This window comes from Eublepharis macularius, chromosome 5, assembly GCF_028583425.1.
Source record: "Eublepharis macularius isolate TG4126 chromosome 5, MPM_Emac_v1.0, whole genome shotgun sequence".
NCBI lineage: Eukaryota > Metazoa > Chordata > Lepidosauria > Squamata > Eublepharidae > Eublepharis > Eublepharis macularius.
The window spans coordinates 31,844,313-31,856,637 of NC_072794.1; the positions used below are offsets into that span (position 1 = coordinate 31,844,313).

Below are 12,325 nucleotides of genomic sequence, written 5' to 3' on the forward strand. Positions count from 1 at the left end.
GCCTAGCGCAAGAATTCAGCAAGAGCCACATCATTCTGTCTGCATTTATCTTCTATTCAGAAGAACAGAATTTGCTCCAAGATTTAACATTTTCTTTGCCCTTTAATTTTGTATAACTATTTTCATTTTACAATCTGTGAATGATCATTCTGTAACCTCCCATTGTGGTGTTTGTTTGTATTATTCGTTTTTGCAATAGGTTGCTTGTTAACAATATAGACCTCTTTATTTAGTTTTTTGCTTCCAAAAAAGTAATTATCCACTTCCTCTCATAATTTCATTAGGTTTTCCTTGCTGATACCTAACATGGTGCTGGTTTACTAACAGTTAAAAGGTTCCAATCTGTCATGGCCAGATATAGGTTCTAGCTTCTTCCATAGTTGTATAAGCGCAAGATGAGCAACCATTAATAAACTGAATTACATTTCCCCCCTCAAAATGAGCTGCATAATGTATATTGCCCAACAGCATGGTCATTAGATTAAGGTCTTTCTCACAGTTGTTTTCTTAATGTCAACATGGATTGTTTCGTCAAATTCTTGTATTTAAAGACATGTTCACCAAATGTGTAAGTCTGTGTTGAAGTACTCTTTCCAACAAAGTCTGTTTCCTGAGATGCATATATATATTGGATCTTGGGGTAAAAGACCAGAAATTGAGGAATCTAAAAAAGTTATTACATCAACATACTCACTCAGTACATTGGACCAAGTGGTCAGTTGCATTCTTCGCCGCTCCAGTCAAATCTTGTTTGTCTAGTATATAGTCTATCCCACAACCAATCAGCAGGCAGTACTAATGGTTGCAGATATTTCACATGGTCCCTCCCCATAACATTCCAGTCCAATCCTCAGAAAGTCAGTTCCCAGGGTTTTAGGACCCATGTAGATATAATGGCCGCCTATATATGGGGAGACGAAGTTGTTCTTCTTGCCTCTTCTGTCAGTGCATCCATGTGATGGAAGAGGGTCGGGGTTTTTTTGGCCCCTTCCTTCTCATCTCTACAGCCCCCCCCCCAAACTGTATGGGTACCAGGATTCAACTTTCCGAAGGTCAGAAGGGGTTGCTAGAGTTAAGAGAACATGAGAAATAGAGATGGGCACGAACCAGAAAAAAACGAACCATGCAGTTCATGGTTCGTCACGTTTCATGAACCACGAACTGTCACAAACCTACCTCGGTTTGTGAACTGGTTCATTAGGTTCATGAAAAACGTCACTTCTGGGCCAGCAAATCACCACTTCCGGGTCAGCAGAAGGTCACTTCTGGGTCAGCAGAAGGTCTGCAGAAAGCCCTTTCCCCATTGCCTAGGAAACTGATTGATCAGTGATGAACTTTTTCAGTGATGAACTGAAAAATGAACCAAACAAACTGCCCTAAAGTTCGTGGTGGTTTGTCAGAAGTGGGCTCTGGCAAACTGCCAGTCCGTGAACCACGAACTGGCCTGGTTCGTGCCGAACTTGAGTTCGTATTTTGGTTCATGCCCACCTAATGAGAAATAATACTGATCTTTGCATTCATGAATTGTGGGATCCAACCTAGTGTCTTCACTTCTGTTTGTCTTATGTTTAATATCTGTTCTAAAAAATACTTCACTCTCAAAGAGAGATTCCTAACCATAGATTGACTTGTGAACAGCATTGATCTGTTCACACTACCAGTGCACTTGTGTGTGTGTGTGTAACTGAAGTTACCTTGTGCTGGGACAAAGTTGAGTGAAGCAGCCCTTCATGTTAACAGTGAGAGTTTTATTTTCCGTAGAGTAGACATGAGAATGGCTGTCTTTGCGGTTACACCTAAAATTTATTATTTCTGTTATTGTCTAATGAATTTTGGTTTTGTGGAGGCTAGAGTTGGCTGCCCTCTCTTGGTGGTGAAGGGGTTTGAGTATGTCAGTGAAGCTAAGAGCAACACTGTCAGGAACACAGGCTTGGTCAGGAGTCTAAACTCCTGAAAGAGTCACTCAAGGTGGAATGGTCAAAGCTGAGACATCAGACTAAGATGTATCCATCCCCTTCCAGAATCAACAGAAGATAATTGACTGTTCCAATGGTGATGGGAGTGGGAGAATTCTTGAAGGCTAGCTACTGGGCAGTGGCAGTAGTGGTAGTGGAAGGTGACACTGGTGGAGGCTCTTTCACAGACAACGGCAGTATCACTTTAGCTAACCCTGCTTAGTACTGCACAGAAGAAGGCAATGGTAAACCACTTCTGCTAATCTCTTACCTTGAAAACCCTATGATGAGAGAATCCAAAATGAAAAAAGATATAGTGCTGGAAGACAGGACTCCTAGCTTGGAATCAGTTGGCTACTGGGGAAGAGCTGAGGACAAATGATGGGACTTAATGATGGGACTGGATTAAAGCTGAAAGGACATCCAATTGTGGATGTGAATAGATGCAAAAGGAACATCCAAAGCTGTGTGACATGCATAATAGGAACATGGAACCTGAGAAGTACAAAGCCAGGTAAGCTAGAAATCGTAAAACAAGAAATGGAATGTTTAAACATTGCAATCCTGGATGTGAGTGAACTAATGTAGGGCATTTTCAGTCAGAAAACCACAGTGTGTTTCACTGTGGAAATGACAAACTCAAAAGAAATGGATCCAGAGGAGTTAGCTGTGTTAGTCTGCAGTAGCAAAATAGAAAAGAGTCCAGTAGCACCTTTAAAACTAACCCACTTTACTGTAGTATAAGCTTTCAAGAACGACAGTTCTCTTCATCAGATGCATCTGATGAAGAGAACTGTGGTTCTCGAAAGCTTATGCTACAGTAAAGTGGGTTAGTCTTAAAGGTGCTACTGGACTATTTTAAAAGGAAATGATGTTGCACTAATACAGAGGCGCAACTAGCACAAACAGTCAAGAGCTACAATGCAAGGTCTGTCCGATTAATATCAAACTTCATGGAAGGCCTGTTAACATAACCATCATTCCAGTTTATGCCCCAACTACAGATGCTGAAGAGGTAGAAATTGAAAACATTTATGCAAGCGTCCAATAAGAAATTGATCATACACCTAAACAAGAGATGGTAATAATTATAGATGGCTGGAAAGCAAAAGTAGGAAACAACGCAGAATCAAACATTGTTGGAAAATTTGGTCTAGGATCATGAAATGAAGCAGGAGAACGACTCATAGAATTTTGTGAAGTGAACAACCTGTTCATTGCTAACACATACTTCAGGCAACCAAAAAGATAATTGTATACATGGAAATCACCAGGTGACCAATGTAGGAACCAAATAGATTACATAATTGGAAGCAGAAGATGGAGAAGTTCTAATCTCTGCTAAAACAAGACCAGGAGCTGATTGTGATGTAGACCATGAGCTGCTAATATCAAAAATAAGAATAAAGCTGAAGAGAAACAATAAAAGAATCATAGTGCCAAAATACAATCTAAATAATATTCATGAAGAATTTAAAGACCATGTAAAGAACAGATTTGTAATACTAAATATAATTGATCATGAACCAGAAGAACTATGGGCCAAAACCAGGGATATTATCAAGGAAGAATGTGCAGGGATTATTCCTGTAGCCAAAAGAAAGGAGAAGCCTAAATGAATGACTGAGGAAACTTTTCAAGTTGCTAAAGAAAGCTGAGAAGCAAAAGGTAAAAGAGAGTCAGAATTCTGAATGCAGCTTTTCAGTGACTTTCAGTTACTTCAGTGAGATTTATTATAATAACCAGCGCAAAGAAATAGAAGACAACAACAAAAAAGGAAGAACAAGAGATCTGTTCCTCAAGATCCAGGACATCAAAGGTAAATTCAAGCCGTGGCTCAGGATGCTGAAAGATCAACACAGAATTACGGTATCTGGTCAGGACGAAATAAAGGAAAGATGGAAACAATACACTGAAGAACTATACAGAAGAAATGGAAGGATAACAGATAACCTTCAAAGAAGAATCTTTTGACAAAGAACCAGAAATCTTAGAAAGTGAGGTAAAAGCTGCACTCAAAGCACTTGGGAGAAACAAAGCACCTGGAGTAGATGGAATACCAATAGAGCTATTTCAAGCTACAGAAATGGAATCCATCAAAATCTTAATAAGAATCTGTCAACAAATATGGAAAAAACCATGGCCCACAGATTGGAAACAATCTACATTCTAATTCCCCAAAAAGAGGATGCCAAAGAGTGCAGTAACTATCAGACTATCATGTTAATTTCCCATGCAAACAAAGTTATGCTCAAAATTCTATAGCAAAGACTTTTACCATATATGGAACGAGAAATGACAAATGTTCAAGCTGGATTCAGAAAAGGAAGAGGCACTAGAGATCCCATTGCAAATTTATGATGGCTAATGGAACATACCAGGGAATTTCAGAAGAAAATCAGCCTATGTTTTCTAGATTACAGCAAGCTTTTGATTGTGTGGATCATGAAAAGCTAGTGTTAAAAAGAAATGAGGATGCCACAACATTTAATTGTTTTAATGTGCAACCAATACTCTGGACAAGAGGCTTCTATGAAGACAGAATAGGGGAAACAGAATGGTTTCCAATTGGCAAAGGTGTCAGACAAAGATGTTTTTTATCTCCCTACCTGTTAAACCTATATGCAGAGCATATCATAAGGAAAGATGGATTGGATCTAGAAGAAGGTGGAATGAAAATTGCTGGAAGGAGTATTAACAGTTTGAGATAAGCAGATGGCACCATGTTACTGGCAGAAAATAGCAAAGACTTAAAATGACTACTGATGAAGGTCAAAGGAGAAAGTGCCAAAGCAGGATTACAGCTGAACATCAAGAAGACAAAAGTAATGACTACTGAGGAATTACACAATTTTAACATTAACAATGAGGAAATTGATCTAGAGGAGTTAGCCGTGTTAGTCTGTAGTGGCAAAATCGAAAAGAGTCCAGTAGCACCTTTAAGACTAACCAACTTTACTGTAGCATAAGATTTCGAGAATCGCAGTTCTCTTCGTCAGATGCAGGAAATAGAAATTGTTCAAGATTTTTTATTCCTTGGCTCAATCATCAACCAAAAGGGAGACTGCAACCAAGAAATCAGAAGAAGATTGAGTCTTAGAAGAACAGCCTTGCGGGAACTGGAAAAGATCCTCTCTGAGGACCAAGATCAAGATAATCCAGGCTATGGTAGTCCCCATTACTATGTATAGATGAAAATTGGACACTGACAGGAAGAAAATTGATTCATTTGAAATATGGTGCTGGAGGAGAGTTTTGCAGATACCATGAACAGCCAAAAAGACCAATAAGTGGGTTCTAATCAAATCAAGCCTGAGTTCTCCTTCAGAGCTAAAATGACAAAACTAAGGCTATTGTACTTTGGTCACTTTATGAGAAGACAAGATTCTCTGGAAAAGTCAATAATGCTAGGAAATGTGGAAGGCGGTAGGAAAAGAAGCTGTGTCCTCCAGTTTGCAGGATCTGAGCAAGTCTGTTAATGAGAGGACGTTTTGGAGGTCTTTCATTCATAGAATCACCATAGGTTAGAGGCAACTTGACTGCACATAACACACACACACACGAGTTGTCTGAGAGTTGTGAAGACTGGGATGCATTAAAGTGAATATCAGAGTGCTTTATCAAGCATTCATCTTAAACATAGACAAACCTTAAGTCGAGGCAGTTACAGTTGCTATTTCTGGGATCCTACTACTGCTTAAACAAGAAGGCATTTATGTGTGTAAAATAATAACATAAATGTAAAAAAACGGACTGCTCATCTACTTCGTAGATGATTTTTCTCAATGGTTTTATAAAACAACCTGTGTTTCTTTTGGATGACTTGGAACTGCCAAGGCTATGTCCTGTCTACTTGGTCCATGTTCGTTATGGCCTATATCCAGAAGATACCAATTTAAGGGAGGAGAAATTTCCAACATTATTTAAAGAAACTAATATAAGTTCTTTATTTTTATTTCTATTTCTAAAGCCTTTTTTGGCTTTAAAATATGAATCACTAGAGACTGTTTGCGAACCTTTCCTTTCTGGCCACTGTATTGGCATGGACAGTGGCTCACAGCTCCAGGCTTTCCTAGATGAAATGGATTTCCTGGATGCATTTCAATCTGGCTTCTAGTCAGGTTTTCAGGGACTGAGAATGCTTTTGGTACTCTGAGCAGGAAGAAAACCTCTCAGCCGGTTTTGATGCTGCCAGTCATGGTATCCTTCTGGATTGACTGAAAGGAGCTAGAGTCCTTGCTTTGAAGGTAGATCACAGGTGATGGGATGCTGGGAGTGGCAGTTTGTTTCTTCATGCTGTGGAGTCTTGCAAGTTTCCATCTTCTCTCCATGCCATCTATGTGAAGCTCTGGGAGAAATTGTCCAGATATTAGAAGTGAACAGTTTCCTGTACATGGCTTGAAGCTCTACTTCCCTTTTTCTAATCCAGAGCTAACTGGTTGTTGAGTGCTTCCCTGTGTCATTAGTGGGCCAGATGATGGCAAACTTACTCAATCCAGATGTACTTGGAGGTAGAGAATCCCAGAAAGTGGTGAAGTTTTCTTTGGTGGAGGTCACACTCTCTCTTAAAAGACAGGATTTCTCAGTCTGGGAATGCTCCAGGATTTGGCTTTTCACCCGAATGTTCAGGTACCAGGTTTGGCTGTGTTTGTATCCTGTGTGCTTTTATCCCATACATTGTTTTTATCATGTGGATGCTGTCTTGACATCCTTGCAAATTTTGTTGAGTCTGAGGAGATAAAGTGGGACTATCAATTTTTTTTTTAAATTGTAGCGTTGTTCTAGAATGCATTTCACCAACTTCAGCTATTATTCCCTGTTCTGAATGGCAATTCTTTTACAGCTGTAATGTATGCCCTGTTAACTCCTCAATATGACTATAGTAACATGCTCTGGAGCTGGTCTTGAAGATGATTAGACCCACTGAACATGGCAGCTCATTTGTTATCTGTGGATGTTCACAGGGAGTATATTACACCAGTTTTCCATCTGCTTCCCCTGGCTTTCTGTTTTCAGATTTAGTGTTTCAAAAGTGAGCGCTAAGCACTGGAAAAGTTAGATTTTCACTTTTTGAGTTTCTCTAAGCTTAGGTGCAAAGTGAAAAGTAAACCCGTATTCCCTTCTCCAAACGTGTGTAATGTGCAGAAAACTTGGGGGAAGGGATAACTTGTATCATACCTAGATGGGTATATGGCCACCAGAGAGAGCTGTAGACCTCTGGTCACGGCAGACAGTTCCCAACACTAGCACAAATATCTAAGATAATTTCAGAGAAGGTCCACTCTAACACTGTTTGCCCATTTATTTATTAAATCATTTATGTTATATTTGATAGAACAAAAAACAGTCTCATTGGCACAGCAAAATCCCTAGGCAGAACTGTGACTGCTCTAGCATGGACAGTAGGTGATTTGTTTTGATGTGTAACTTTTATTACTATAAAGGACTTAGCCAGATGTGCTCCAGTAAGTCATGGAGGAGAGCTGACCAGGGTGCTAATTCTTTATTCTTTCTGTGTTGGATTATGTGTCTGGATTAAATGTACCTGGTCAGTGAGATAAAAGATCACTCAAAATAGTCTGGTAAAGAGCTGAGCCATCCTTGACTCGCAGCTACTTTGAAACTCCTGTAAACTGGACTCCTGAGGACCTCTATATGGAATAATTTTGAAAACATGTTACACAATGACTTGAAGAGGTACAAAGATACCAAGCTGAGTGTCAGTGACGATGAAAGAAGATATTGAAACTGGGATCCATACAGTTAATTTCAAAATTAAAGGACAAGTGAGCAGCTAGACATGAGAGATTGAAAGAAAGGGATATTTTCTAGTCTAGAGCCTAAAATATTGGGAAGTATGAGAGAGTAGTAATTGAACTATACCAGACATCCTGTCAAAGGGAGTGCCCAATCTTTTAGAGTAGAAAAGGCCACAGGATTAGAATTGCAATTAATCCCATCAGGAATAGGGTAGGTGGGGTGATAAGCAATAAGCACAGGGAATACATACACATACCCCATAGATTGTGGGTAATTGTTGCTGGATAATCCCTTCAGACATTGTCTTGGAGATAACCTTTAGAACCTGCCTTTTTCACATATGTTGGTAATACTCATGTAGTTCTTAATGTCAGGTCAGCACCTCTTAATAGAATTAAAAGAGCATTGATACTTGACCTGAATTTCAGTAAAAATAGTGTTCATTATATGGACTCTGTCAACACTGCATAGCTGAAAACTGAGCAAGGAGTAGTCTTCAGGGATACTTCACAGAATGAAAGTAAAGGCTGAAGAAGACTCTCCTGTAGAAACATTGCAATATGGCTTTGGGTGTTTTTCTAGAAGGTTGCCAATGAGCTGTTCTCACCTGGTAAATCTGACATTGAATTTGCATGTAAGAAGAACTTCAAGTAGGCCACCTTATTATTCCTGCTCAGTATTTTCTAGGAAATACTAAACTAGCATTTTCTCTTTGAGACACAAGAAGCATGTTTTCTGAAATTTCAGAGAAGCTGCACTGGTCATTAACGAATTGGACACTTGAGATGTGAATGGCTTTCTTTGTTTACCTTCATCAGATTTTGTTTGTTGTAACACTTTTTTATTGTGCATTTCCATTTGCAGGCAGGCAGAAGTCCTGAAGGCTGACATGACAGGTAAAAGAGTTTTTACCATTTACTGCAAAACACCCCAAAACGTAGGTGGCCAGCTTCTCTATAAATAATATCACAATGCATGAAGTCCTACCTTTCCGTTTTTGGGGAAGGTGATTTACCTTCCGTTTTTGGGGAAGGTGATTGAGCGGGCGGCAGAGAAGCAACTGCAGAATTTCCTGAAGGAGACCTCAGCCCTAGACCCCTTCCAGTCTGGTTTCCGCCCGGGACATGGGGTCGAGACATTGTTGGTCGCCCTCACAGACGATCTCCGCAGACATCTGGATCAGGGCGGATCAGCACTGCTGATTTTGCTGGATCTGTCAGCAGCGTTTGATACGGTCGATCATGAGCTTTTGACCCACCGCCTTGCCGATGTGGGGATTCAGGGGACAGCACTGCAGTGGCTGGTCTCCTTTCTCCATGATCGGGGACAGAGGGTGGCGCTCGGGGAGAGGGTGTCATCTCGTAGGCCACTGGTTTGTGGTGTGCCACAGGGAGCGATACTCTCTCCATTATTATTTAATATCTATATGCGCCCCCTCGCCCAGCTGGTGCGGAGTTTCGGGCTTGGGTGTCACCAATACGCGGATGACACCCAGCTTTATCTGTTGTTGGACGGCCGGCCTGGATCGGCCCCTGATGCCCTGGAGCGTGCTTTTGAGGCTGTGGCTGGTTGGTTGAGACAAAGTCGGCTGAAATTGAATCCCACGAAGACGGAGGTCCTGTATGTGGGTCGGGGGTAGATGGCTTTGGGACCTCGGCTTCCTACACTTGATGGGGCAGCACTTACACTGGCCCCGAGGGTTAGGAGCCTGGGGGTGATTCTGGATTCCTCCTTGAAGATGGAGGACCAGATCACTGCAGTTGCCAGGTCTTCCTTTTATTATCTTCGGCAGGCCAGGCAGCTTGCCCCTTATTTGTCTCCCCGTGACGTGACTACAGTGGTCCAAGCAATGGTCACCTCTAGGTTGGATTACTGTAACGCGCTCTACGCTGGGCTTCCCATGGGCCTGATCCGGCGGTTACAGCTGGTACAGAATGCAGCAGCGCGGGTCATTGCTGGAGCACTGGTGTGGGAGCATATTACACCGGTGCTACGCCAGCTGCATTGGCTGCCAGTGGAGTACCGAATCAGGTTCAAGGTTTTGGTGTTAACCTACAAAGCCCTACGCGGACTGGGACCGACGTATCTGAGGGACTGTCTCTCACCATATGAGCCCCGGAGGACTCTCCGCTCTGGCGGAAAACATCTTTTAAGTGTCCCTGGCCCTAGGGAGGCCCGCCTGGCGTCGACCAGGGCCAGGGCCTTTTCAGTCCTGGCCCCGACCTGGTGGAATGCTCTGTCTTGCGAGACAAGGGCCCGGCAAGATTTGCTTGCATTTCGCCGGGCCTGTAAGACAGAGCTATTCCGCCAGGCATATGGCTAGCACCGGGCAGTGCCCGCCCCCCCCTGTGAAGGGGGGGTTAAACCATCACCCCTATGCAAACACAGAGGCATGTATGAACCACTATGCAGCATGAATTGTTATATTTAGTGTTTTTAAATGTTTTTAAATGTATTATTTAATGTTTTTAAATGTTTTTAAACGTTTGAATTTGTTATCCGCCCTGAGCCTGCGAAAGCGGGGAGGGCGGAATATAAATATAATAAATTAAATTAAATTAAATTTCCACTGACCAGTACCTTCTGTTTCCAGTTGAGTTCCTGTCCCAAATTCAGAACCTACTTCCTCTTCAACTGAAGAGGTTCAAAGTAAAAATCTCACAGTATAGGGCAACTGGCTGTTTTCACTGATGTAATGAAGTGTGTATTTGTATCATGATAAATACTTTCTTAATGAGGGAGCAGGGAAAATTCTGTTGTTCTGATGCCGTAATAAATTCTTACTCTTTTTGTTCCTCAGATTCGAAGCTGGGTCCAGCTGAAGTCTGGACATCCAGACAGGCTTTACAGGACTTATACCAGAAAATGCTAGTGACAGATTTGGAGTATGCATTGGACAAAAAAGTAGAACAAGATCTGTAAGCACTTTTGTTCAAACTTGTATATCTTCTGCAAAGAAGCCTGAATTGAACAGATTCTGCCGCAAACTGATAGGCAATCTCTGTTTGTTGTCTTTCCACAAAAAGTCTTAAGTGATCTTGGTGTGTTTTTTTCCTCCCTGGATATCGCTGTTTCCTTGGTTTCGCTAAAAATGTGTGATGCTAACTTTTGCTGATCTTCTCTTCCTTGTCTTTGAGTTTTATGTAGCTGGCAATGAATGTGCCGCATGCCCAAGACATTTCCAGAATGAAACTCTGTAAATAACAAAAATGTTAGTGTGATTAAACTTTTTAATTGAGTGGGAGGTGAAGGATGGAAAGCCTTTGCACCAAAGTTTTTAAATATAGAATTTCCAGCGTGATTCTAGCTGGGGTTGTCTATGAAAGTGGTAATTCTGGTCAGTGGGTGTACTTGCCACATTTGGCAGCTCTTCAGATGATAATATAACACTAGATTTAATGCTGATTGCCTGTTTAGTATTGTCTTTATTGATCGTTCCTTAAAGTTGTTGGTAAGATGTTCAGGAACTGAGCACGCTAACTAAAAGTGATTCTTGTAAGCTAATCAAAATATCAGAATGTGGATAGCTGAGAATCCAGATCTTGCAGGCAGCCAGTAAAACCTGAGGAAGTACCTGAGTTTTGAGTCCTAAGCATCTTTAATTTTTTAGTCCTCCTTTAGGTATAAAATCGCATTTAGGACATTCAGGCTAGGACTGCAGCATCTTCTTGGCATTCAGATGCCAGGTTTAATCCCTGAGATCTCCAGTTAAAAAGAGCAATCAATAGATAATAAGAGAGACCTCTGCGTGTGATCCCAGAATGCTATTGCCAATCTAAACAGGTAGTGCTGACTTTGATAGACCAGTGGTCTAAATCGGTATAGGGTAACTTCATGTGTGCATGATTGTATAATAAAAGGAAATGTTGGTTGACTATTACGCTGCTACTGGATACTGTTTGTAATGCAGGATTTCTCTAATACCGGATTTCAGCAAGATGCTGGTTGTTGTATTGCATGGAATGGTAGTGATGAAGAAACACCCAGTATCAACAGTTCAGGGCATATTGTCCTTTGCAGTCTAGGAGTGATGGGTAGTTACATGTGGAAAAGTTAAGGCTACATTTTTAGATGCCAGTGATATGTGAGCTAAACATTTGTGGGCTGTGGCAGGTTTTCATGTTCTTATCTGCATCCTAGGTTGAATCTCATTGTGTTCCTTAGAATTTCAGCCACTCATAATCGAGTCTGCCCTTTTTGACTTGGCCTGTTCTGGACTTCATGTCTCAGAGTGCTGATCAGCAACTAGTGTTGCTGGATAGGTCATTTTGAAAACTACATTAGAAATGATGAGTCAGAAGGCTTGTCCCTGTCACCCAAATGTCTGAGTGCTAAACTCTGTTGTTGACCATGCTGCTGGTTTGTTCAATTTGTTAAAAGGGGTGGGAGTGATTTAGACCAGGAAGTGCCTATAGATGGCCATCGAAGTAGCGTAACACGTCTTAAACTCTCCTTTGTTTTTATACTTAGTAGAATAAGTGAACAGAAGTCCTCTGTAGGTGCTCTGATGCCTCTGTACGAGACCCACCGTACCACATAACTGGTATTTGGAATCTTAAAAAGTGTAAGAAGGCCATAGTAAGAAGCACTGCTGTAATTTCAAAATGCAA

The 12,325-nt window shown here is 41.3% G+C and overlaps 1 protein-coding gene across 2 annotated transcripts in view; it reads left to right on the forward strand.

Moving 5' to 3' along the window:
* Window positions 1-12,325, forward strand: part of SMG7 (SMG7 nonsense mediated mRNA decay factor) — a 77,403-nt gene that overhangs the window by 19,887 nt on the left and 45,191 nt on the right. For both annotated transcript variants that reach the window (XM_054980516.1, XM_054980515.1), the window contains exons 2-3: window positions 8,580-8,611; window positions 10,516-10,633. In XM_054980516.1, coding sequence (XP_054836491.1) covers window positions 8,580-8,611; window positions 10,516-10,633 — 150 coding nt within the window. The remainder of the gene's footprint in view (window positions 1-8,579; window positions 8,612-10,515; window positions 10,634-12,325) is intronic.